The sequence below is a fragment of the Anopheles aquasalis genome, chromosome 3 (genome assembly GCF_943734665.1).
Source record: "Anopheles aquasalis chromosome 3, idAnoAquaMG_Q_19, whole genome shotgun sequence".
NCBI classification, from domain to species: Eukaryota; Metazoa; Arthropoda; class Insecta; order Diptera; family Culicidae; genus Anopheles; species Anopheles aquasalis.
In genome coordinates, this window is record NC_064878.1 from 7,665,001 (window position 1) to 7,692,500 (window position 27,500).

General features: G+C 49.0%; 4 protein-coding genes across 4 annotated transcripts in view; 2 read left to right on the top strand and 2 right to left on the bottom strand.

Annotated features, from left to right (window-relative positions):
* LOC126574955 (uncharacterized) overlaps window positions 1-2,026 on the bottom strand; it is a 3,778-nt gene extending 1,752 nt beyond the window's left edge. The window contains exons 1-2 of the mRNA XM_050235383.1: window positions 1,345-2,026; window positions 882-1,281 (exon numbers count right to left, since the gene is read on the bottom strand). Coding sequence (XP_050091340.1) covers window positions 882-1,281; window positions 1,345-1,921 — 977 coding nt within the window. The 5' untranslated portion in view covers window positions 1,922-2,026. The remainder of the gene's footprint in view (window positions 1-881; window positions 1,282-1,344) is intronic.
* A 90-nt stretch (window positions 2,027-2,116) lies between these two features.
* On the bottom strand, window positions 2,117-3,986 carry LOC126575887 (uncharacterized). Its single transcript, XM_050236904.1, has 3 exons — window positions 3,919-3,986; window positions 3,165-3,843; window positions 2,117-3,086 (listed from the first exon to the last, which is right to left on the bottom strand). The coding sequence occupies exons 2-3, from the start codon at window positions 3,748-3,750 to the stop codon at window positions 2,155-2,157; spliced, it is 1,518 nt and encodes a 505-aa protein (XP_050092861.1). The 5' UTR covers window positions 3,751-3,843; window positions 3,919-3,986; the 3' UTR covers window positions 2,117-2,154.
* A 5-nt stretch (window positions 3,987-3,991) lies between these two features.
* LOC126575888 (protein FAM117B-like) lies at window positions 3,992-10,376 on the top strand. Its single transcript, XM_050236905.1, has 5 exons — window positions 3,992-4,773; window positions 6,760-7,143; window positions 7,218-7,369; window positions 7,441-7,719; window positions 7,812-10,376. Exons 1-5 carry the CDS (start codon window positions 4,494-4,496, stop codon window positions 8,052-8,054), a joined length of 1,338 nt encoding a protein of 445 aa, XP_050092862.1. The 5' UTR covers window positions 3,992-4,493; the 3' UTR covers window positions 8,055-10,376.
* Window positions 10,377-20,290: 9,914 nt separating this feature from the next.
* Window positions 20,291-24,891, top strand: LOC126577067 (uncharacterized). Its single transcript, XM_050238471.1, has 3 exons — window positions 20,291-20,657; window positions 23,041-23,165; window positions 23,287-24,891. The coding sequence occupies exons 1-3, from the start codon at window positions 20,559-20,561 to the stop codon at window positions 23,390-23,392; spliced, it is 330 nt and encodes a 109-aa protein (XP_050094428.1). The 5' UTR covers window positions 20,291-20,558; the 3' UTR covers window positions 23,393-24,891.
* The last annotated feature ends 2,609 nt before the right edge of the window (window positions 24,892-27,500 follow it).

Below are 27,500 nucleotides of genomic sequence, written 5' to 3' on the forward strand. Positions count from 1 at the left end.
GACCGGCGAAGCTAACACCATGCCAACCGGCCAGTAGTAGGCGGGAACCACTACTATTTCCCACTGAGGGGTTCCAGCCTCTTACCCGAAAACGCATACCTACGGCCTCGGGAAGCTGCTGCTCGACTCCCGCTGGAACCTGCTTCCCACAAGGGCGTATGCGTTTCTCGTGTCCAAGGATTGTGCGTGTGCTTAGGTGTGTATGTGTACGCTTCGGTGTGAATACCGTCCGTGAATTGTCATCGCCTGTCTCGATCGATCGAGCTGCATCACTCGCGGTACCCGCTATTCGATCGTTTGACCACTGTCGGCACTGGAAAGCACAAACTATCGAATATCGAACCCATATCTGCGTGATTCGATCGAGCGGCCTAACCGAACCTTTCCAAGAAGGTGGCGGTCGTGGTGGGGGATAGCGCGGTAGGCGGTAGATGGACACCACCTTACGGATGATCCTGCTTTCTTTCCGACTTCCAGAGGATCACATCCATTCCGGTCCGCATTCTACCGAATAAGGGGGGATGGGTTCGATTCCATTCTTTGCTTTTAGCTGAATCGTAGGGATAGTCTGTAGCGACGGTGCCGTTGCCGTACGTACACTATTTTGCCAAGGCACTAGCATAGGGTTAGTGAAGCGGATCTCCTTCTTTCATCTCTCTCTCTCTCTCTCTCTCTCTCTCACTGCTCTTTCTCTCTTTCTTCGTCTCTCCACTGACCGCTCTAGTTTCCCCTTGACGAACCCAATGTCCCAATGTTGCGCTCTACTCCGTAACGATCCCTACCATTGGCAGCGGTGGTTGAAAGAATCGAAAGAAAATGGATCCCCCCTCGGATCCCACGGGATGGCGAACTTGGCCACTTCGCTTCATGGAGATACTTACGATCTGATCCATTTGCCTTCGGAATTGTAGAACCCGTTGCCGGACGGCAGTTTCTTGCCGTGCACCACCATATAGTGCCGCCGGCCGGTGTAGTGTTGGTTAGCGTGCTGGATCGAAGTCAGCGGCAGATCGCACGCCTCACAGTGAAACACGGAGCGACCGACGACCGTTGCCTCGGCAACCAGCTCGAGTTGGCGGCGCATCCGCACCGGCATCGGTGTCCCGGTCTCGATGCAGTACTCCTTCAGCCACTGGTTGATCTTCTTCTCGTGAGACTTCGATTGATAGTGGATGTTGGCGGAAACGTGCGAGTTCATGCGCGTCCGGCACAGATCGCACTGCAGATCTTTGAACAGCTTCTTCAGATCTTCCGGCAGCAACGACTCATCGTCAGGGTTCACTACGGGAAGGGAAACGGGGAATAAACGGGAACGGAACATCCACGCCACCACCGGTCACTTACCGTAGATGACCGTTTTGGTGTGCAACTCGGATTTCTTCTCGTGTTCCCGGTACCGTGGTCTTGCCTCACGGTTGCGCTTGAAGTTGTTACCCCGCTTGGGGTATCGTTCGGTCGGCGTGTGATTGTAGCCGTTCGGTGCAACCGGAGCCGAACCGCCAGGACCCATCGGTTGCTGCATCATGAGTGAGCCGGAAGCATCAACCATCGGCATCGGCCCTTGCTGCCAGTTTACCTGCGGATCGAACCCACCACCGCCTCCGGCTGCCGGACCACCGGGACCACCACCGGCTGCTCCATTATTCTGCCGCACATGCTGCTCGTACTGCAAGAGCTGGCATTGATATTGATTTTGCTTCTCCACGTACTGGTTGTAGGCTTGCTGCTGCTGTTCGACCGTTTGGGCAAACTGCGTTTCTTGAATATATTTTTGATAATTGACGTACTGATGCTGATAAGCGGCATACGCTTGTTGGTAGTTACGCCACTGTGCGACCGCCGAGGCCGCCGATGCGGTCAGCTCCGGATCGATTTCCGGCGGTTTCGTCGGTTCCACCGGTTCCGCTGCACCCTTCTCCATGGTCTGGAGATGCCGGGCTTGACCGCGACGATCCGTTTCTTGCTGTATTCACCGTAATTTACGCACAGAGAACCGAATAAAAACCGAGGCCGATGTTTGTCTCAAACAAAACTCGCTGTTTCTTCCGTTTCGCTGCCTGGGCATGCTGGTTTTCTGCTTGGGCATAATTTTTGGAGATTTTGATTTTCCAGTTAATTCAAGGCGATACTACATTTATTAATAAATTAACTAACTTAACTAATGTTGATCCTTATCTTTTCGAAACGAACCACTTTCCGTGTGCTGTCCCGACTCTTTTTCCACGTATGGATAAAATGTTTTACATATTTCTGAACTTCAATTGGTTCATGCATATCGTTATAGCATCTCGCAATTACAATTTCAAACATTTTCAAACAGTGTTTGTATCTGTACAATCGAATGCCTTCCCCTTTCCTTACGATACTGTTCGACACGAGATTAGGTGAGAAAATTTGCAGTAGAATCGTTTTTTTCGTGGTATTGTAGTCAAATTTGTTTTTCAACAAATTGGCTACATCTTCAACAAACTTTTTGTTTTGGGCCAATTTGTCCAAGCGCTCCAACTCGTCCTTACTATCAACTGGTAAAATAATCCAAGTTGGAGCAGGATTCAACTTAACTGATGCCGGGGGCGACTCGGTGGAAACAGGAACGAGCGGGGGAGAGTCGGTGTAAAGTGGAGCAGGCGGTAAATCGATGGTGGCAGGAACGGGTGGAGAATAGGTGGAAGCGCTGCTGCGTTTTGCTGTTTCTATAGCTTCTTTGATGATAACTTCTATATTGTAGAGCATTTCGGCGAAGGAAGTTGGGTCCACTAATTCAGAGGAAGGATTGCACACTTCCACTATTTTCTGATACATATCCATTATAGATTCCCTATGTTCTTTTACCTGTTGAGTAAGCAGCTTAACTCTCTTTCTTTGGGCAAGGCAGTGTTCGTTCGTGCATGGATTTGTTTTCGAGATACGTAACTCTTCTTCCGTCTCGTCTAACATGTGATGCTGTTCTGTTTCTTCCATATCACCTTCGTCTTGATCCGTACAATTATCCATTGCTTGAACCATATCACTTTCAATTTCTTGCTCCATATCACTGTCCATTTGTTGGTCCTGGCTCTGCTCAACAACAACATTCCTCATAGCGGCTGTGTGAAAAAGGGGAAAAGTGAACAGAGTTAACCTTTCGTCATCGAAGCAGTTCATGAGCGGAAGATATTGCTTACCGTTAGCAGAGATGATTTCCTCCCGCTGGTGCGATAGCAGCTGCAATTCGGTCCCATCCTCGGACAACAACTTTATGATCATGCCGATGTTTTCCCCGCCGCCGGTGGTCACATTATCATCGTGCACCAGCTCTTCCTCGATGAATTCGGATTGATTTGGCTCGTCCTCATCGTCACTCAAATCTATTACTCCATCACTGCTACCCCGCTCGCGGTGTTGCTCCTTAACATGATTAGAGACATCCAGCTGCGTTTCGAACATTTCGCTGCAAAAAGGGCAGTGTTCGCGTAGCCCATGCCTTTCCTCCACGTGCTGCTCCAAAGCACCGTTGTTCAATGCCACATGACCGCACTCTTTGCAGGTAGGTAACTTGACCGGCGTCCGGATATTGTGCGCCACCAACCGATGATACACCAAATGGGGATTGTACGATTCGGCACGCCATCCGCAATGCTCGCAGATCCACGAATCGGTGGAGGGAATGGTAAGTGGCCTTCCGTCGATACCAGAGCGTAGACATATCGACGGGCCGGTCATGTTTTCTGCGCCTTTTGCAAAAAACTCTTGCATCGTCTTGTTGTCCATGGTTTTCGGTGAACTCGGTGTTGTGGCACTCCTGGCTTGGCTAGTTGTTGTGCGAATTTCCACTTTAGTTTTTCGCAAATCCCATCCAAATCGCTGCAAAAGAATAGGAAATTCCAACAGTTTCAGTTAGCTTATCAGAGTTTCCAAGAATCGCGAATTCAGACTCACTTAAACAAAACATGCCCATGCAGCAAAATGCTCGGTTTTCTGTCCTGCTCACACTCACGGTGCACGGGGAAAACAACCACAACACCACGCAACTCAATTTTGTGAAGTTAAATTCCTTTTTTACACGTAAATTCAAACAAAGAGGTCCCCACAAAGTAGTGACCCCGCGTGAGGTGCAGCAGCAAATCCCGACTTCACGGTTTCACAGTGTCGTGGGTGGTGTTATCCGGTGCCAAAAGGGGTGCTCCCGCGAATCCCTGCGTTGTGCTTTGTGGTTGGTCGTGGCCACCACCTCCACCACCTGCTGGTGTTTCCGCGGATCGATCCCGTGTCGCGTGACACGACAGCCAGCACCTCACCCCAAACCCCAGGGGTTCTCCGGATGTTCCGTCTACGGATCTGCTTGTGCCGGATGCCGAACCTCCGTCTGCCGGTGATCAGAGCAACCACGAGGACGACGACGACGGAGTAGGACCACAACCCGTGACCAGTGCACACGTACAGACCACCCGTACACGCGCACGCACACTCGCACATACATCCGTACGCTCACAATCAAGGAAGTAACCGCGACGATGTCGAGCCGCGTCCGGAAGCATAACGAACCGATGAAAGCGTTTGTGCCCGTCAGCTCCCTTCTGCTACGGGGCACCGGATCGATCCACTGTAGCAGTGGTGGGGGCGGTGGCACAAGTGCCAGTGGCCAGCAAACCGGAAGCCCCAGCGGTGGCACCACGTCGTACTATACGGGCGGAGGGAAATCCCTGTCGGCCACACTCTCACCGCCGGTCCGGCACATCTCGCCGGAACACGCCATCTGCGGTAACCGGAGTCCGGGTGCACTGACGTGCAAAGGTAATACGCCAAACCCCTTGCTCTACCAAGCCATCCCCTAGACCGGACCCCAGATAACACCGTCATCTCCTGAAAACCTCATTTTCCCGTGTTCCGTGCTCCCGCTGGAATGCAGAACAAAGCCGTCGCCGGTTCCACTAGCCCTAGGGATCCGAGTATGCGTGGTGGTTGCCAGGCTTCTAATCATAGTAACAGCAGCAGCACAGAGTCATGTGAAGCATTCAAGAAGGATTCCTAGCGAGCCCAGCTACAAGAAACTGGCCACCGCAGGATCTCAAACGAAAGGGAAAGTGCGGCCTACATGGTTGCATGGTTGCGCTGAGATTAGAATTTTCTCGAAATGAAAGTTAATTTCGTACCTGGCGCATTCACTGCCCAATTACATGAGTTCCAGGGAATAGGTTTTCATTCAAAACAGCTCCTGGAATGCCGTAATGATGGATGGGGCTTCTTCTATTCAACCCACGACACCCACCCCGCCATTGGTACATGGCCATTTATCGAAGAAACATTTTCCAACTTTTTTTTCCTCTTGCCAAAGTCACTGTTTCACTTTTCATCTCTGTCCCGCTCACTCGGTGAGCGATTTCCAGAGTGATATTCTCTTTCATCAATTCCGATTCCGAGGGAAGGAGGGTACGCTAGCCAGCCAGCCAGCCAGCACGCCAGGAGCTGGCGAAAATACGGCCACACCACACAAACGAAGGATACTCTCGTCCTCGTGTTTGTGCGATGATGTATAGCTACGAACACCAGCATACCAACTTGTGTCCTTCCAGCACACACACCCCCGCCCCCAACGAGGCGGTATTATTTATCAATGAACGTACTCCACTTCCACTTCCGCCATTCGGTGATGATGGTGTGGTGGTAGCATAAGTGCACTCCCTTAAACATACTATCGACTCCTTCCTCCGATTTACTCTCTCGATCGGCGGGAGTATCAAAAGGATATCCGCGAGCGAAGCGGCATAGTCGAATTAATAACGCTTGTTCGTCGGTATTGGGAGCAAAGTGATATCTGTGGGGCCTGTCTAATCAAAGCACCCACTGGAGCAGCCATTCAATCACATTCCAATACATAATCGTAGTACACCGGAAACGGCTTGCTAGCGAATCTTTGGCTTTGGAGCAGAACAGGGAGATGGAGAGAGAGAGAACGGGAGAGTGCGTATGAAAGCATATCTCGTGAAAGTATCCTCATTGAAACCGGTGCCGGGCACACACACCCACACCCACTAATAGTGTCCTTGATCTTCAAAAAAAGGACGTGGCACGCGTCGCGCATCCTGCCGATAACGCTGGACAGAGACGGCACGAGTCGCTCACGCACACCCCCATTGTCTCTTTCTAGCATGCACATCCGGCGCGCGTTATCCTGCTGCATGCCGCCGGCCATTCTGGGGGTGTATATGGTTCCGTTGTACGCGGTCTCTCTCCCTCTAGTGAAGGGTGTTTGCGTTTCATTACTACCCCTGGATGGGCCCGAGGGTGGGTGTGTTAATCGATTGGATCTCACTTCCTCCGACACGCGCACACGCAGGACGCGCTTCACACACCATACCGGCCCGAGTGCACTCGTAGTAGCCTATGATAGTAATACATTGTTGCGCTGGCCGGCTGCTACCCTATGCTACCAACACATGGACGCCGGCGTGTCCCCGGCGTGTTTTACGCATGCATACCATTAGCACAGATATCCTTGAATTGAGATATGCAGCACCGGCCTATCTCCGGCTGTATGTGTGCGTGTGCAGCTCAAGGATGCATTCTTTCCGGTATGCGGCACCGTAAAGAGGGAGAGCGCAAAGTACATACATATATAAATACCCTTTGAGCTTAGTTGGCGGGGTAAAAGCGGTGGATTCAGGTGGCAAGATTCAATCCCCATCGACATCGTCCAGCCTACTGGCCCGGGGTTGACTGGCTGACTAGAGTGCGCAATGTTACATGCACAAAACTCATGCACTTCCCTTTCCGTTGTAGGTAAAATCCTGAATATCAACGAGGGTTGCATCCGGCGTACGGCATCACTGGACGCACTGTATCTGCGGCCCGCACCGGCCTGGAGTCTCGTAACGCCGACGCTGCTCCAGCTAGACAAAGCCACCCAGACGGAGGAATCGTTTCTCGAGCGTACCCGTGGCTCGCTGCTGCTGTCCGCACACGGATTCCAAACCGTCACCCCGGTCTCCGAAGGTGTCGGTGGTCCGTCCGGTTCGTCCACCTCCTCGTCACCGATTATTACGCGCACCGACGCGACGACACCGACGACCGATCTGAAGATGGAGAAAGTGATACGACAAAGACTGCAGCGTACCCATCGGGGGGAACACTCCGTTAGCTCTCAGACGCTTAGTCCCAACAATGGTAATAATGAGTTATTGAGGCGCGCACGGATCGTCAGTTTTCATTCAATTGCCCACCCACATCTCTCTCCGTAGCTAAAGCAAGCCCCGTATCGATACCACCACGTACCTGTCCGCCCGTGCACATCCGACCGATGCGCAACAGTGTCGAGGGTTTGAATCAGGAAATCGAGAAGTTGGTCCTCTACCCGGGGCAGCAGCATAGCTGCCGATCGGAGCTTGAGATGGTACGTCTAGCACACGATCGAGCGCTCCACAGAGAGCTAACATTGTCTCTGCTTTCATTGCACTTCCATAGTACTCACGAGGAACACCGGAAGGTCATCGGGCACCGTTGGCGGATCTGTTTCACGGAACCGGTCCCACTTCGATGACCGGTGGTAGTGGTGTTGGTGGTGTTGGAGGTGGGACAGCTGGCGATACACGTTCGGTCAACACGCAAACACCGCTTGGTGACACGCTGTCATCGGATGATGGCAGCCAAAGCACCTCACCGGATGAGGGTGCGGCGGCCACCAGTGCATCGCCTAGGATCAACAAGTTCCTTGCCCGCGAACCACCGGATGGTTGTGAAAAGGTAAACGAACGAACACGATGAACAGAGTGGTGCATCAGCAGCAGCAGCAGCAGGAGCAGACTTAATCGGATCGTTATCTCTCCGTTTTCCAGGTGAATCTAAAGCTCACCGAGGCCGATACCAGTACAAACACGGCATGCTTCAAACCGTGCACCACCGCATTCAAGTTGAAACCATCGTTGGGCTCCGCCTTTCAACCGCTGCAACCGTTACAGCCGACACTCAAAACCACCCCGGAAGCGGACGATGGCGATCAGGAGCCGAAACAGGACGATGATGGCGCTGAGGGTGGTGCCGTCGGTGGTATTACTTCGTCAACCGAGGCTCCCCAGTGAACGTAGATAGGGTGGCGCGCGATTTACTTTATGTTTCATGACCTGACAGATCGACTTTCGTTGCCATTTTAGCTACCAGATCACGTTATGCCAGAGCGGCGGCAGCGGTAGTGATGGCATCTTTTCACAGTTTACCATTCCACGTGATGGTGAACATTTTTGTTTGCTCCACGGTTCACGGTGTGCGTGTTACGATCCCTACCGTAAACGACATGATTTTATTGTGATCACATTCTTACAACAACATTGGCATTAATCCATTAATCGTAGATCGGCTCAGCATAGTTGAGCAAGCTGAGGAAACTGAGACGGAAGCGGGAAAGCGGAAGTAATGCAAGCATCATATTGCTGTATGACAGAACCAAATCGAAGGAAGTGGCGCGATGTGGTGGTGCGGGGTGTAAATCACAACGACAAAAACATTTCCATTAGCCCAGAACATTTCATTAAGCAGCAAAAAAGCATTTCATCGTCAGCATCATCAACCAACAACAAACATACATTCCACACCAACAACACCTGAAGCTTCCATAGTCCATGGTACCGTAGGAATGGTCGCCAGAGTGCCGCAGATTGGGGAGGCGTTAGGCGCAATCATCCGCCAGCCTGTCTGCGTATATTTTCTGAAGTTGAATTGATGGAAGATGACACAGGTGGATAACAGGGAAAACGGCGGTGGTCAAAATGGTGGGGCAGATGGAGTTGGAGATTTACGCAAAGTCAATAACAAGGCAATTTTTTGGAAGGCATTTTTTCTATCACAAACTACCAATTAGAAACAACATAAACAGATCTGCGGAAGCTTTTCGTATAGAAGAAAAGAGGCCCCGATTGCATCCTAATGCAGTACAGTAACTAAACATTTAACTGACTAAATATCGCTCAGTTCCATCGGAGGACATTTCGTCACTTTGGATTTTTGTTTCGTTTAGTTTATATTTTAACTGTCTTGAGCATCAGTTTTAATTTTCAAAAAGTACAAGTACTGAGTTTTCACCAATTTGTTTTTAACACTTTAACAACTCCGACAGCGCGAGTTTCGTCCCACTTTTTAAGTACAATCCCCGTGCCATGTGGGTTACCGTATGCATTATTTTACGATTAATCGATCGCACTTGCTCATTCACGCATTATTCGTTCGCCCGAACAATCCCAGAGATTGTATCCCTGATGGAACCGGAAACACACACATACACGCGCATGCAACTTGGAACCGAAATAACAATAATATAACAATTAAGCAAAATAGTATCGCAGAACCACAAACAGACAACTACAACCGAAGGAACAGAAACACATTGAAGAAGCTAAGCTGGCAAACCAATAGAATCAAAACTCTTTCACTCTCACACTCTTAGAGGCTTTCGCGTGAAACATTCTGACAAAGGGTAACATATAACGGAAAACCTTATATATATTTTCTATATATACAATATTTTTACTGGCACACGGACGAACACGCACGCACGCAACGGTGTGCCAGGCGGTGTAAGAAATCATGGATAACACATTTCATAAAACAGGAAAAAGTCAATATATACACACATTCGCACGACACAGCATAAGCCACCAGTATCGCGATCAGAGAACGATGAGGGCAAAGGAATTAGGGAATGAAAAGACGTGGACCAAGGATGCTGTCGCGCAGCGTACTATCAGCACGATTGAATTTTGATTGCAAGCGAACAAGCGGAGGGAATGTGCCAGAAAGGCTCAGCTTAAGATTTCTTTCATTTTGCATTTACCATGCTTAATATTACTTTTCCCTTCCATTCCAACGTTCACACGGGTGACGAAGTTGCATTTTCTAGTAGGTGAAGGACGATCGGACCCTGTGCTCATACTCCCACCACCCAATATCCTAGCAAAATCCATGCAATGCCCAAAACAAACAAATGTACAAATGGATCGTCTGCGATCGATCGGAGGACAGAACTGGTTGACGCTGAGTGGTAGCCTGGCACGGAACCTCAGCACCAGAGTCGCTACGCGATACACGGTTGGGGGCCATTTGTGTCCCGCTAATCTCGGTTAACAACCTATTGTCTTTTTATGTTACTCGATCACCATTTAGTTTGTCGCTAGAGTTTGCTTTTATCATTCATTTTTTATCGATATTTTAATGTTCTCCTTCACACTTTTATATTGTTAATCCGTTGAGCGCGTTCTCGTTATGATTATTTGTAGTTTGCAAGCTTGTTGAATATCAGCACGATGTGAGATCCCTCGATCACCGTATGGGTGATTGTTGTATGATTACTTTCTTAATTATATTATTTTTAACCGTGTTCGATTGCAGCATTAAAAAGATATTTTATCGCACTTTTGTTTTCGTTTTATTTTCCCTTTTTTACGTTCCTTCTGTTGGCACCAACTTCTTCTTCGATTTCGTGTGTCTCAAAGCATGCGTAAGGCATGATGGCATCCACGTGACCCCACTGAGCTTATGGATATTTAGACACATCAAGGGAGAGCTCACCGAGCAGCATCACCCTTATACTACTCGTCATCGTTAAATCCTACCGTTTTAGAATTTAGAGCTTCTCGATGTTGAACTTCAGTTGGAACTGCAACCCCAATAAGATCTTCCCCGATCCGACGCTTCAAACCCTCCTGCCCGTTTATCGCTGATCGGGAAAAGGGAATCTGCCCCGGCCTCAAATTTACGTAATCATAATCAACTTATCGCATCTCTAGAAGGACGATTTTATGGCGCAACTTTTTAATCCCACACCTGTTCACGTTCCAACGCAAACATGATCTACGTGGCTTGGAGCCCATATGCGCTTCTCGCGCACGTCTTGCGAGCTAAACCGACTTGGGAGGAGCAAAATTTATATGTGCGGTAAAAGGAAGACAAGATTATTTAGCGTACGTTAAACGGAGGAGCAGAGCAAGACAAAAGAAAATGAACAGAATAATATTTATTATATATTTTTGTTACAAAACCTAATTGGCGAAACGCGAGTAAAGTGAGAGACAAATTGTTATTTATATCCTGTCTATATTAAGAAGTGTCGAAAACATACAACAACAAAAAACGCGAACACGAACGCGAACGATTATTGCTAGTTATAGGTATTTGGTCGAAAATTTACATTGTAAGCATTTTAGGCAAAACGAAACGAAAACAAAAACGATCCCGTGCTCATTTGTTTGGTACATTATCATCCAATAAGTTATCCCTTCGAGAACCGAGAATGAACAGAGGCTGATGCATGCGCGTGCGTCCGTTGCAGAAGGGTGGAAAAGACGAAGAAGGAGCCAACTGAAGCATGGACTGGGCGAAAAGGACTGAACTGAAAACGCTGGCTGAAGAATATTTGAACACATTTTTCTGTGCGAGAGTGTTAATTATTATGAGACTATTATGAGAACGCAATCCGGATCCAGGGAGGAAAGAAGTGGCAACCATATTTCCGTGACGCATCCGTGGCGCTCTCGTTGCTGGCTGCTGGCCCTAGTCTGTGGCTCGAGTTCGATGTAAGGTGACCATCGGCTACACTTTCACGCTTCGTTTCGAGCGAAATGCGCGCACATTCGAGTCAGAGCATTCATACATGTAACGTATATTAGTATATTTTGGATACAAAACCCGAGATCGATTGAAATTTGTAGATAACGAACTGAGCGACAAACGTGCTGCACACCGAAGAAAGCATAAACGGAGATGAATGAGAGGGGGGAAATGAAGAAGACAGAAAACATGTGCCTCGCCTTTGGCTATTTTGTAAAAGAAAAAAGAAAGAGGAAATAGAAATAGACTCGTCGACTCGTCGTGTAGCATTCACTCGAAGAAGAAAAAAAGCATGCGCTAGCACAAGAAGTTTCATACACAATCAATCAATCAACCAATCAACCACAAAGAGCGGAAAGCGCCATGCGGAATGCAGTAAAGCAGAACAAGAGAGAGAGAGAGGAACAAAAATCCAAATGAAAGATGCAAAGCGGATGAAATAACATACAAACGGTAGAAACATAAAACGAAAAACCCTTTAGGTGAGATGTTAATCATAAAGCGGTTAATGAAATATACGTAGCACCAGTTGGCCGGTCGAAGGTAGTAGAATGGAATCGCTCGAGGGAAAAGTTAAAAAATTCTAGTAACTGTTTCGGAGCTTTAAATAAAAAAATTACACACAAAACACATCCACGCACATGTACACACAAAAACCGTTCGGAATGCGAAACAAAAAAATAACGAAAAACAAAAGACAACACACACTAGCGATATATTCAAAAACGAAAAATGTTAAACTGTTTTTCCCCTCGGGAGTGATAATTGAAAGGAAAGGGTAAGGAGCACGATCTCAAACTCGAGCAACAGACTAGCGCAGCAGTGAGTAAGGGCACCGAAAGGCCCAGGAGCTATAGGAACTGATATCGCTATAGACGAACCCGTTCAATTGTGTGACAAACAAGGATTAATGCGAAGCTAATGACTGAGAGTGACGGGAAGATGTGCTAGCGATCCAGGTAGGGCAAACGGAGAGGTGGCATTCGTTTTTCGATAAATTTTCCTTTTTCATAAACACACCGTTGCGCACAAGGACGAACGGAACGAAACAAATAGAATATACCCTCTGTCATTTAGCATGGTTGTGGTTCATGATGATGATGATGATCTCGTGCCCCATTTGATGATGGATCGGAGCGTACGAAAGGCCAAGAGAGTTCAAACATTGCATGTAGAGAGCAGTTTTACGAAAAACCACTGACATTAGATCGGAAATCACCTAAACTAACCTATCATAATATGAATTCTGGTACGCAAAGGGACAAGCAGATAGCAAAAGTAATATTTCCAACCATTAGGCACCGAAAAGGACGAGGCTGAACAGGTAAAACTCGAAGAAAAACATTAAGAAATGGACGTTCTTTATGCGCATGCAACAAATGAAGCATCATCATTCCATCAAAGATCTGCTGTTATTTGCACAAGACCGGTACCGACATATCGAAACCCTTCTCCCTAGCTGGTAGAGCTGTTGATATAGGAATGCGCGTGTGCGCTGCGTGTGTCTGCAGAAGAATGAAGCTCAATCCATCGGTATGGGAGAAGGAATGATCATCACGAGTGCACAGCCACAGTGAGCGATCCTCTGGACACGCAGAGCATAATGAGGTAGGATGCTACAACATAATAAAGAAAACACAACCCAACGGCCAGCGTTGAAGCGCCAGCGATCGCTAACGAAAGAGGACACGCGTGGCGTAGATTCCAGAAGAGAATTTCCTGCCACGGACTAGGACGGCCCCATGCAAATCCTGCGTGTTGTGTTTCATGAGTGTGTATATGTGTGTGCATATAATCATGAGGTCCTGGAGGAAAGGACCCACACGAAAAGGAGAGAATGACGGAGAGAGAAAGAGAGTGCTGAATAAAGCTGTAACAATTACTCAAACCCCAGAAAAGTAGCAAACCGGCAATTGGGAATGTGCAACGAAAGAAAGGACGCGCGGATCCTCCTAACGATCGTGGCTCAATGCTCTCGCGTCGTGTGGCGCGCAATTAGTGGCGAGATAAGATCGTCGTGTGCGCGCGTGTGCAGCGCAGCGCTACTACACGCTGCATATAATTGCCACTTGACAATGCGCCACATTCGCGGTGATCCCAAAAGTCCACCGAGGGCCGGGGCCGGGAGAATTCGCCGTTCGGTCGGTTCCCAGCGCCCGGTTGTCTACGATGGTCGCCGGTTCGCGATGAAGTCACCCACCGCTGAGGCCTCCGCCCTGCTACCTTACCATCGTACCCCCCCCCCCCCCCCCCCACTTACTTAGCTATGCAGCCGAGCAGAGTGACCGGTCGGTCGGTCGGTCGGACGATCAATCGATCACGCCACCGGCAGGAGCATCTCCGTCAATTGATGGCGTGGCGTGACATGTGGGACGGTTGTGGAATCTGCAACGACGACAGTATGTCTCTCGTAAGCGGCCTCACCGTCACCGCCCCCTGGTCCGGCGCCCCCTTCTAACGTCGAGAAGAAGGGCTCGATCGATCCGCCATCGAGCGGATACCGGAGCGCACGTAGCGCTCGCGAGGCACCCCTACGATCTCTTCCACCGCCCTTCCCCCTGTTTTGTTCAATCAACCAATTGATGCGCTCCGCTAGCATGTCTTCGTCCCGCAACCTGCACCTGCACTCTCTGCGCGCCAGCTATGGGCTCTCGCTCGGGCAGCCACGGAGGGAGGAAGGGTACGGTCCGATTTTCCACCGACCGGTGGCAGCACCGGGATGCGGGTCAACGCGATCAAGTTCATGGGAGAGCGTCGACGAAGGCGAGTCTCTTCACTACTTGATCTTTTTTAATTGGGTTCGGGGCCCCTTCAGTTGAGCCCTCGCTCCGACAATCACCCTCGACGGCCCCCGGGGGTGGTGTGGTTACTTACTCCCTGATAAAAAGCCCAGCTTACGTCACGTCCCTTCGATGCGGCCTTCACCGACAACGTTTGATCACGCGATCATGGAAGTTTGATATGCGCAAAACTTTGTGCCAAAGGTCCTTTCGCTGCTGGTCAGAAAGTTCAGAAAATCCTCGTTCTCTTATTTCATAAGCTAATGCAAAGGAAGTCGCTTGTCCTCCCCATACGAAAGGAGCAAGCGAGACAAACAAATGCGGCGGGCTGATGGCCCTCCCAAGATAAGGGCTTCCTGCTAGTGTGAGGAGTGCTGTGCGGTAAGTAGGAGGAGAAGAGAACGCAGCATCATGATTGAGCGCCAGTTCAGTCGCAACAAACAATAACAACTCCCGACACACCTCCCTTATCGATCGATTGGATTTACGTTTGAAGTACCACACATCATCATCATCACCATCAACAACAGCATCCACCGAGAGGCTTAATGGCATGTAATTCCTCAGAATTGTTTTTCGTATTGTAACACGCTAGTACAACGCTTGGTGTAATGGTGTCGCGACACAACAATCCCAGCCCAGATCCTTCGGCGACGGATGATAAGCACCGCGGTGTCTGCCTTGCCTGCCTTTCAAGGATGTTTCCCCTACCCCGTCGCTTAAAGCGACAAGTTCATGCGCCGCAAATGGCGCATTAACATACCCCAAACCCAGAACATACCCCACAACAACAACGCGATCGTACAAACAACGCACCTCGTTGCCGGCGTCGCACCCGGCCCTACATATTGCCCAATGTAATTGCGGTGCATCGCCATTGGTCGATGCCGTGGGCCAGGCCCTCCCGAGCCGTGATCACGCGATGTCTCTCGGAAGAACCGGTATTGTATGGTCGTGCCGCCCGGGAGACAAGCTACTCTACCGTACAATAACAAGAGGGCGGTAAAGACAGGGGGGGGTAATAGGTCACTAGCCAGCTCCACACCAAGCTACTAATCGAGGTCACTGCCTAGCACGCGCGGTGCTCTACTAAGTACGACTGCGTTGCTCCGCGCTCCCTGTTAACGGTGAATCACACGCTTCAGTTCATTGACGATTGACGCACGTGTTTGGTGTGGAAGGAGAGACTGCGACTCCCAAAAAAAAAGGGACACAGCGCACAGCATAGAGACCCCTCCTGGGGGTGGTCCTTTTGTAGCCGAAAGGTGCCGACAAGCAGCACAAGGTTCACGAGGTTAACACAATTGTGTCCTCGTCCTGGGGGTGTCGCGTTACCTGCTGGTGCTGTTTTGGTTGTCCCGGATTGTCCCGATGATTGTAGTAAGTCCCAATTGTGGGCGACTTCTTGACCTGCACCGTCCAAGCTTTCTTCGGCACACTTTAAGGAGCACATCTTTATGAAGATTGATTATCGCTGCCCTGTCCCTTCCATCCTTGTACCCTCACAATCCTCACCGTCAGAGGATCGGTACTTTTCCATTCTCGCGCACGGGCATGAATGGCAGGTAGAAGACCGCGGACGACGATACTTCCTAGAACCCCGAGACCCATTTTGTCAACCTTTCCCAGTCTAGGGATCACACACAGATCAGCAGCAGTTCCGGGAACAATCGATCACCGGTCGGCCGACAAAGGGGAAATGGAAACTTTTCTCAATATGCTCGAATGCTTATCACCCTATCAGCGCCGAATGACACATTCCACCCCCGGGGACCGGTCGTTTGATCAGACCGGGCGTTGGCTGGCCGGATGCCAGACCGTCGCAAGCCTTCGGTGCCAAGATCACGATCCCGCGACGTGCGCTACCCTAAGTATTTCGATCGTTTCGACTATTTTTATCGCAAAACCCCTAAACGATCGCAGACGAAGCGCAGACATGGTGACATAATTTTCCACGAAAAAAGCGGTCGCGTCACTGGCACACGTGGGTTTTTCCCCTACTACCGTAGCAGCCGCGCCGCTTCGGTTGTGATCGTGACGATGTCGATCTCGGAGCCAGGATCGGTTGGCTAGCTATTATAGCTTCTGATGATGGTAGTGAACCAAGTCCTGGGCCCGGTTGCATCAGCCATTCTCTCGTCTCTCTCTCTCTCTCTATCTCACTCAGCTTCGTACCCTGTGGCCATATGGCCTATAAGGGCCGCGGTTGGTTAAGGGTGCGTCACTATCTCTGCGTATGAATGAATGCACCTCTCGGGGCCACCTCGGGTTTGTTGAAGCCAAATAACAAAAAAAAAAAAACAACGCGCGCCCGTTTTACCTTTACGTACCTGGTGGTTCGGTGTTTGGTTTACCTCATTCGGTTCGGTCCCAAGAAAATGGTTGGCACTAGTTTTTTTTTTTCGAAGGTTACACTTCGGAGGGGAAACCAACCGTCCCTAGGCCATCGGTGTGCGGGTAGAGGAAAGGAAAGGCGAAGGGGCATGACAATCGGAACCTCGTTATTGCATCATCTTCGGGAGCACACGTGCTTCCCTATGCTGCACTCACGTGGAAACGCCGGGGCCGGGAATAGAACCGAACTAGAGATCCGAGAGAAAGTCCGACTCCGCACACCGCACGCTGCAGGATGAAGGAAGGATGCGTGCATTCGATTAGCGAGCATCCATCGGCATGCATTAGTAGCTCTCTCTCTCTCTGTTAACTGAACTGCTCTTTTATGTGATGAGGGATGAACGTTGTGCATCCGACGATGATGCTGAGAGTCGCTCAGGCGGATCGAACAAGATCCTACGGCTTTTTGCTTTTTAAACGATCCCCTTTCGCCCATTCGAAGACACACTACATTTACGCGGCACTACATAATTGTTATTATAGTAGTCGAAATACCACAATCATCGTTTATGACGTTTGCGACGGCAAACGGGTTCGATTTATCTGCCAACCGCTCCACAGTCAGAGTTTGCCATGACCATTAGCGACAACCCTGTTCCCCTGCCGCGATATGCTTTATGCCATCTGGGGTAATGCTTACGATTCGCTTCCCTTTTTTTCATTCGTTTTATTTTTGTATTTTTTTGCTGTCGCCACGGATGCTGCTGCTGCTGCTGCTGCTGCTATCCGCAAATTGAACTGCATCGTTCGGGTGTCTGGTTCATCATCATCATCGTAAACATAACGAATTTTATCATTATTTCTTCCTTGAACTTCCACATCGGCGGCGACTCCGGCGTCATCGGCGATGCACGGTGTGCTCACGCTATACTCCACCGCACTAATGAGAAGCAGGCGAAGCATCGAGCAGAACTCGTCCTTCCCGTCCCGGGATCCACGGCCAGCATCCAGCAGTGCAGTGCAACCGAAGGCAGTGGAACGGAGCTGCAGTCGTAAAACATTTTGCTGCAAATGAGCATAATTATGATGTAAATCCTTCTTCTTCTGGCCAGCCAGCCAGCCAGCCAGACTACACAACGGATGTGTGCTGGATGGATGCAGTAGCAGCAGCAGCAGCAGCAGCAGCAGCACCATTGACGAAGTGAAAACTCTCGCTCCGTACGCCGGACGCAGAGCCACCGGACTCATTAGGGACGTTAAAAGTTTAACTGCCCGGTGCCGGAACGAATGAGTTTTCTCGAGACCCTGAACGATGTGCTGGTTTGTGCTGGTTTCGGATGGACCGCACTCAACCGGACCTAATAAAATAGCAAGAAAAAATACGCCCGGTTCGCCAATTGTCTTATCAACGGGCTGCTTCTGGCAGCCGATGAGTAACGCAGGCGGCAGGCGTTCGCGTCGGAATTCGAATGGCTTCGAACGGTTTACAAAAAAAGAAAAGGTTACAATTCATCATTTGGACTTTGGAGCTCAATGGAATCAAGGGTGCCAAGAATTCCAAGAATCTCGCACGCCAACAATACGCGCACCGCTTTGATCGATGGCTGCCAGTAAGGCACGGGACACGCGGAATGCCATAATGCTATGTTCCAATCAATACATTTCGGCCAAACGGTGGCCAATGATATAATTCAATCAACCCAACCCAATCGAAGGAGGAGGGTGTTTCGGAGTTGGTAAGGGCAGTAGTAGCGACCGCGCTCTAGAGAGGCCCTGCCCTGCCTCAACCAACCGACAGGAATGTGTGCGACCACCGGCATCAAAGCGGCACGGCGCAGCGCGGCGCACCAATTGATTTGATTGCCGCGGGAAATTCACGCATCGCCCAAAAACGGGTCCACAGTCCACACTCTCTTTCCACGCACTTGTCCAAAATGGCGCATGGCAAGCAGTCGTGACAGGATCGACCACCAGCACCAGCAGCATTTCGGTGGTGGTGGCCAATCGATCGCGACGTCATTCCCTCAGATAAGTGCACGCACGTTTACGGGATCGTGTACTAGGGCTTATGCTGGGCGGTGGTCCCCATGTAAACAACAAATTTAAATGCCATCCGACGCGACATGGCGCGATCGAACGATCGATCGAATGCCAATAATGGACCACTGGCCACCGACCGCTGCTCTGTTTCTTTCCCTATCTCTCTGTCCCCAAGCGCAGGGTTTGGCCGCCGGTTAATTGAAGTTACTGCGCATTATCGGCAGCCTCTCTCTCTCTCTCTACGCGGTTGGCCGCCGCCGCCGCCGTCCGTTGCCGCGGCAGCTTTTATTTTGCGTCTTTTGTGCCCGTGGGTGGGACATGGAGGGAAAAGGGTGACGATGGCACACGCACCACGCGATGGGGGTCCACACGGGGAGCACACGCGAGGAGCAAAATTTTATGGGATGCGTGTGTTCTAATTTTGCCCTCGCCGGATACCCTGTGAGTCACCACAGGCAGTGCCGCGGAGTGACAAACAATCGTCAATCTGCGGCGTGGTCTTTCGGGAAAGTTTGATCCCCAAATTGAAATGGAATTGGCACAAGCGGTCTTCGGAGTAAACAACATGGCATGGAGCAGAAGCGGCCCAGAAGCGGAGCCAACGATATTTAGTTCCAACCTCAAAAATTTCAATCCAATGCAGACCTGATAGTTAGCGGAATATTCATGTTGCTTGGATTAAAAATGGTGCCATTTCCGTAACAAAAAAACATTACCGGAAATGGAGACAGCAGTATACGGCATGTGGCCTCAACGTTTAATGGTGATGAGATCGTACAGGATACAACGAGAAGTTATGATCGAGAACAGTCAAGGATCCCTTTACCTGGCAGCTGCACGTTGATAATCCCTTGGCGTAGAGAAACTGCAGAGCTCAAAGGATCAAACAAAAGATCATATCACCTTCAAAGTCCTTAGAATTAGATGTACTGCTATAAAATGTTTCCATTGAAACCTTTGCTGATAGTGAGCATCACTTTTAAACATTAAAGAATTGATTATGTTGAACAGTTACTTCATTAAACAGCATGTGGCTTGCGATGCAAAAGCGAGGCAGGGAGCGAGACTTAGAACGCAGGCCCTTCACCTAGTCCCACGTGCAGCCAAGCACGTGACATAAAATGATTCGGTATTTGGCTTTCCTTTCTCCGGTTCCGGTGCGCTCTCCCTACGCCGCCTCGCCGCCGCCCACCCCTTAGCCTGTTGCTTCGCCACAAAAGGATCACGCGCGTTCTGGTGGATGCCGGCAACGGCAACCCGAATACCAGCGACAGCAAGAAGCCAGCCTAGGACCTAGGCCTTTGAAAATGCGCTCCTTCTCCCTATTCCTTCATCGGGATCGGGAGATCGTGTTCCGAGAAAACCTTGCAGCGTTCAGGGGAACCACCGAAAGGGCATGCGTACCGTTCAGAGAGAGAGATAGAGAGAGAGCACGAGAGAATGAAAAAAAAAAGGAAAAACCATTCATGCCACCCAGTTTATGTTCGGGCGGTCGCGTGTCTCTCGCTTCGGCTCGGTCCGGCCCGATCCCGATTTCCCATAAATTGTGTCCGATCCGGGCGCTCATCTTCATTCATCCTGCTCACTTGGTAGAGTTCGGTTGACAGTTTCGCGTAAAGGTTGACTCGCAGTTGACGTGAAGATCGAGCCCCCGTTTCTGCGTCCCAGCAAGATCGAGCATTGCAGCATCATTTGTGACACCACGCTGAACGAGTGCATTGTGCGACGGTAGTGACAATTCTTGGCTAAAGACATTCAAATCCAGGCTTACAACCACCCAAAGAAACCGAGCGCGGTGTGTGTTGCATAAGAAAGTGAACGAATCGAATCCCGATGGCGCACAAGATGAAGTTCTTCAGCACCGTACTCCTGATGGCGTTGGTCGTGCTCAGCGTGGTGCACCTTACACGCCAAGCGTCCGTGTCCCTGCAGGTAAGTCCCTGCGCTTGCCGTATGTCTTGCCCTCTTCCACACTTGCTTTTGTCTTGGCCTCACCCCGTGGCCCTTGATCGCGTTCTTGACTTTCTGCTCCAACGCAATAAACACCCCAGTACCCCCAAGCGTGTTCCACCAGTGGCCGATTTGTCTGACCTTCAAGATTGATCCAATGATTCTCCTTCGAGTGACCAAAACAAACCAGCCCTCGTCGGAATGTTTCACTTCCCTTTCCTTTCCCTTTCGGTCTGCTCCGACTGAGCTGCAGCGTGCGTGGCCTGCGTGATCATGAGGGTCAGTAATCGTCGGAAACGGACCACACGATCCACACGATAGGGTGAGAGAGAGAGAGAGAGAGAGAGAGAGAGAGAGAGAGGCCGAAGACAGGCGACCAGACACCAGTTGATCTCGTCATCTAAAGGGTGGATCAAATGATAGGACAAGCGGAAAAGAAGGAAGGCATTCTTTTTCGGCATTTGGGCAACCATTGCTTGCGTTCGTTTTCGGTAGCAAATTGGTTTATGTAATATGGAAACCCTACCACCAATTGCTAAATTGAGGCAAACCCGCATCCCATGCCAAGCCTCCTAAACTGTCTCCTCCTTCCGGACTGGTTTGATTGCTGGTTGGTTGACGTTTCGGTTTCTCCATTTTCCTTCCATTCCTGTGACCATTCCTCTCCTGGATTCATCAATGTTGTTTGGTATGCTTTTTTGTAAACTGTTCAAAAGGTAGCACCAGTCGTTCAAGGACTCTGCATTTGTTCATACAATGTTGCACTCCAGTACCTGTGACACGTGTTTAGAGTAAATACGCTGCCTTTCAAATGTACACCTCACAATACCTATAATCATCCCTGGGATCGCTTCCGCGTAACTGTCTAATTAACGCGACCGAGTAATGAGACAACGCTCTACAAAGTATGTGCCAATGGCTAGGACAAGAACAAGTCCGTCTTCTGACTCCTCCACTGTTTCGTGTCGAGCTAATCATACCTTTTTACATTAAAAGCTATCATCAGCTATGTAGTGTTCTTTTAGACAGATTGGAAAAGTGTGCCTAGAGCCAGAGGAAAATGAAATTCTCTGAAACGCCAATTACTTTCCTTCCTCTCTCGCTCTGTGTCAATCTTTTCGATTCGTTATGTCGAATTACCAAGAAACAGATCCCTGGACAATGTACTGGCGTGAACGTTCAGGATAACACATTCTTGGAAGGCCAGGTGTCCTTTTCCATGGTCCTTGGTTCCACAGAACGTCCTAAAGTTCTAAGAAACTTACCTTTTTGGCCCTCGCAAAGAGTCGTATCTTCGGCGAACAGGCAGGCCTCCATCCGAAGTCTCTCAAGCGTGGCGCCCCGTGGCACCAACCCCTACAGCCACCCATGGCCATGCAACACTGGCCGTGCGTCGTGGCTCCCAACGGCTATCAGTTCACATTTACTCATCCATTCATGAAGTGCTGATGTGTCTTAACAGCTTGTTTACGAGCCCGCCAGCGAGCGAGCGAACGAACGCAAGAAAGCGCGCGCTCGCGCACCATCCTCCCCTTCTTATCAGGCCGTGACCCGCACGTTAGCGAATAACACACACTGCTGGCTATTCGATTGAGCATAACAGCATTTTCTATCTTTTAATGAAAGCGAATGAAATGAAGAAAAAAAAACCGGACCAAATTCAATGATCAATGATCAGCCTTCGCCATTCGGTTTGCAGTTGAACGCTGTCCCCGGCTAAGAAGGACGAAGTTCGACGCAAAACTAACCCATAGCGCCCCCGGCGCTTTTTGTTTTGTTCCATTGCGCGATCGTTTTGATTGTAGATTGAATGACACCGGGGGCCACTGAGCTTGTGTCGAGTGGCACGCGACGCAAATTGTGCAAGCATAGCATAATTGGCGACGTAGACGCATGCTAGCCAAGCCATGTGACACTTCGGGACGTAGGAATCTGATTCGTCTAGCCTTTTTTTTTCGTTTAATTTGCCAAACTTGGAACACTTCCGGAATACGAACCGCTGACTGGCGAGTTATGAACCAAAATATCGACGAATGTTTTATGCTACCCAATACGCAAAGTCAAGCCCCCTGTCTCCATCCCTTGCCCCGCTCAATCGTTGGCGTTGCACAACTCGTGTTCCTCGTGCGTCATCATCAGCCGATCGCTCGATCACGCGGCATGTTTGAAGATGCTGGCGTCATGTTTACGGTTCGATTCCTGCTATTGCCTGGCTGGTGGCTTACTTGCTTTGGTCTTACGAGGTATTACACGGGATTGTTCGGGATGGATCCTCCGTGATAAGCGGGCACACGGCGTCCGAAGAGCACGCACGCCGAAACTGCTGCGCTGACTGATCTGAACTTCTGTTCGTTGCCATTCCCAGGTACTATCCCGTGCTGAGCGATCTGCCACCAATCACACGCTGGAAAAATGCGAATCCAACTCACCGTGCGGTTGGGCCATCTACTCGACCACGACCAGGTTTATCGAGAAGTTTGAAAAAAATACGTAAGTTTACGCGACTTTTTTAGCCATTTTCACTAAACCCTTTCCCTACTTTAAACACCATCTTCTCATGTTATCCTTCCCACCAACTGCTACATTTCTCCCTCTCTCTCTCTGGCTACAGTTGCGACTGCCCTAAGCCCCAGTTGTGCATCCGGACGGAGGACGACATCACTACCGGCACGTACGTGTATCGCTGTCGAGAAGCGAACAACGGCATAGCGTCCTAGTCGCAAGATTAAGCTTTCCGTGACATCCATTTTTGGTGCCCGAAAACGAATTCGCAATACGCGAACTTCAAACTGCACGCGTGAACACACGGATATGCGTGGCCTGCGTGGCCGTCTCGGTTGTATATTTGCTAATTCCTAAATATTATCCAAACAAAACCACTATCTATGGTAGTAGAAGGGCACGAGCGGAGGAGCTACAACACACAAAATACTCTAAGAGCATTGTTAGCGTGTAAGGCAGTATGTAAGACACACAAGCGTAAGCACAGGTTGGCTATCTCCCAATCGACTTGCGTTCCGATCAGTGGAGGTTTTGCGGGTTTTTGGGTTGCAGCCACATATTTAAAAACCAAACCAACAGAAACCCCAATTATTTATATTTGCTTAGTTGCATCTCGTGTTTTCTTTTTTGTTCTATCTCTCCTCTTCCTTTGCCGTAAAATAGTTTTTTATTCTTCCGTTTGGGCATATCTAATATGCCGCCTTTATTTTTGCAGTAAAAGTGCAGCTTTCCCCTTTTATTATCAAGTCAGGTACTACGAGACTCTAACCGCTAATGCTTCCTACAACCCAGATAGCGTATCGTAGGACGATGCGTCATATTGACGCTGTCCGCTTGCCATTTGAATCCGCTGGCTTTAAGCACTATAGTAGGCCAAAACTCATGTTTCATCTTTCCGCCGGCTATGCGCAGTACTCAAGGGGTCCCCGCAAGATGGACGATAAAATGAATATTAAGGCTTCTCGACTATTAAGATAAAATTTGGAACCGTCATGTCTCATCAACGAAATGGGCGAGAGAGAGAGAGAGAGATAGATGATAGATGATAGCTTCATCTAGCTGATAAGGCAGCAGCTTCCAATACCAATGTGGAAAACCTAAGAAAGCTCGGTACCCAGAACCATCCTTTTGTCTAGCCTAGCATAGTAGTATTAACGTTTGGTTTGCTCCAAAAGAGAAGAGTAGGCCCGAGTCCACTACGAGTTTTTTTTTTCGTTTCTGTGCGAATTCTTTTTTAATTTTCTCAAATTATTGTTCGTACTTAAGATAATGTTTGCAGGTAGGATTTTTTACGGTACGGTGCAAAATACTAACTGATAAGAAAGGAAGATTCAAGGAGGAGAAAACATACATACGCGCAGGAAAGCATAACTACTAGGAGGCCGCAACCGATAGTTTCTCAACTTGTTTAACAGTAAAATTAAACCAGGATGCACTATCTATTTCCGATGTTACAGGAGCAGGTTAAACTAGTGTAACGCCACATCCCACCACTCCAGATAAGCGCTACTACAGACAGTATTCAACTCGAATCCCTACAGCCTCCCTCCATTCAACTTGCAACTAGGGCGATTTGTCTTTTGCAACAACCTATACCATTATCGAGAACCATTTCCGCAGCAGAAGGTACTCAAGCTACTCTTATATCGATAACGATAACGGCAACAATGATTTTGGGATGTCAAATAAAAGCATAATCTTGTGAAACTGGTAACATTTGGTGTGGTTTAGTTTTTTGAAAATTGAATCTAAACTCCGAAATCTTAGCGTTCCATTCTTTAAGCGATTGAGAGCGCAACATTATATTCATGATGTTGTAGTTTCATTTCTGTTTACAGCTTTCGATTTCTGCGCCTTTTTCTAATCACCTTGCAACTGTTTATTCACAAACATAGAACCGACTAGAGCATAGTGGAATCTTCCAGCAAAAGTGAGCCGCTTTGACAAAACATTACTCGCAGCGCTTGTGTGTATTCCGTTCGACCGACGACCGATAAGAAGTATGTTGGAGCCTTGGTACGGACCGATGATTGTTCGTGACGCAGTATAGGCAATAGAGAGAGAGAGAGGCAGGCAGAGTAGAAGAAGGAGAATGTTCGATCCTCAAGAAGGGAACGATTAGTCCCAGAATGTTGACCCGAATAGCACGCAGCACAGGGACGGCCTACCTACGATAGATGAATCATCATGAAGTGCGCGTACTAAGCGGTTAATGGCCGGCGCGAAATGCGAGGACACTTTGCTTTAATTATGACAATGAAGATCACACTTCTGCTGCGTACATTATGCTGGATGCGAATCTCGCACATCACGCGCCAACAGGCCGCCATCGGACAGCTTATGCTCTGAAGCCAATCTGATGGACTGTTTGGACATGGCGTGTCATAGCAATGAATCTGCCGTTATCTGTTGGCCGCCCGGTGTTGTGAAATTGGTTCCCCCTCACTCTGCTCTCGCTCTCTCCGCTATCAGCACTTCACTATTTCATTGACGTACTTCGAGCCCCACACGCCTGTCTTTGCAGCGGACACTTCTGATCTCATACCGGCAGAATAGGGCAATGTCCATTGTTCTGTCCTTAGAAGCGTAGCGAGAACTTTGTACTAGGAAGTACTCAAAGTGATGAAATCGTAACAACTAGTAAAACAATGATGATTATGCTGGGCGACCATCTAGGCGGAGCCGTGTGAAGTCTTTGTGGACTAGCGCGTCATCGACTAGGTATTAAACAAACCACAGTCAATCAGACCTTTCGAAGATTACAGTTCAATGGCCTTAGATTTTCTTTCGTCCTTTTATGAAGAAACTTATCAGGATCGGTAGAAATTTCATTCAATAATTTCGCCACGTCCTGCTGCAGCGAGCTTCACGTTTAAGGGCGTCGGAGCATCAGGTTGATAAGATGGGCCGTGAAATTGAATCAGCACCTCTATGTTTGTTAAATAATCGTCCGAAACCCTACAACCGCCGTGCCGGATGTACAGAAAATTACATCAAACATGCTGGGACCGATGCCACGCCATCACGCCACCTCACCATGATTGGTCTTACAGCGCATCAATAGCTTACGATCATCGGGTATTATTGGTGAGGAAGAACGTGGGGCTTTTCATAAAAATTGCCTCCCCTTTCCCACAGTATTTCATGGTCGATAATCCCCTCGAATGGGGCTACCGCGCATCAACATTACACGGCCGCAAAGACGCAATTACGCATCGGAAGCAACGTGGACAGGCCGCACACGATGTTGCTTATCAGCGCGATCACACGAAATTCGATGGACAATGTATTGATGCCACCGCGCACATCACGTGATATGGTTCGTTTGCGGCGACGGACGAATGGACATGGTCCAGATTACAGCTGCACTGAAGCAAAGCACGTTTCCACGTTTCCATCACGTTTGTGGCTGAACCCGTAGCCTGTAGATTAGAATGTGTGTTGTAAACGGGGTGGAGTGGGGTGGGATCATCGTTTCTTCAGCGAGTGGAAGAACCGGGGAGGGCATACGTTGGCACTGTGTCTTCCCGGTATTTCGTGGTCGTTTCATTAATCGACAAGGGTCGGTACGCGCGATAAGCAATGTGTAAACATGGCCTGCGAGGTAGCTAAGCGGAAAAGACAATTTCAAGGCTTGGCTCGGAATGCCCTAGGACGCGAATCATAACTTTTATTTATGATATCCTTGGAAATTGATCAATAAGCTTCCGTTTCGCTTAGAATGGTGCAAAGAGAGCTAGAAAACGTATTGGTCTTCCTTTTTATTAAACGAAATCCCTCAAAAATGCGACAAAGAGAAGCGAAGCCAACAGTTTCCCTATCATAACGATTTACGAACCCGATCGTATGAAAAAACTTCCTCCCATCCCCCCTACCTTCGTTTCTAGGAATGTTTCAGTAACGGCGCACATTTTATTTTCAAAAATTCAAATATTTCTTTTTGTTGGTATCTTAAGCCGGGGATACATGAAGCGTAAACTCTCGTATAAACTCAGAGTGTAATGCCAAAAGCCGGCGATACATGAAGCGTAAACTCTCGTATAAACTCAGAATGTAATGCCAAAAAGTTTACGCTTCGTGTGGCAGGCATAATCGCATAAAAGTTTATACCGAAACGTCAACTGCAATTACATTCGGGCACCTGCAATTGCATGATGCAATTACATTCAATTACATGTGTTTTAAGCCACAAAAACATAAATCGACGAGATAAGTTGATTTCGGAACATCTTTTCATATATTTTAAGATGTTGTTGCTGTATATTAGCGATTGTAGAACATTCAATTCATCATAACGCTACGCTTCATGTTGGTGCTGAGTTT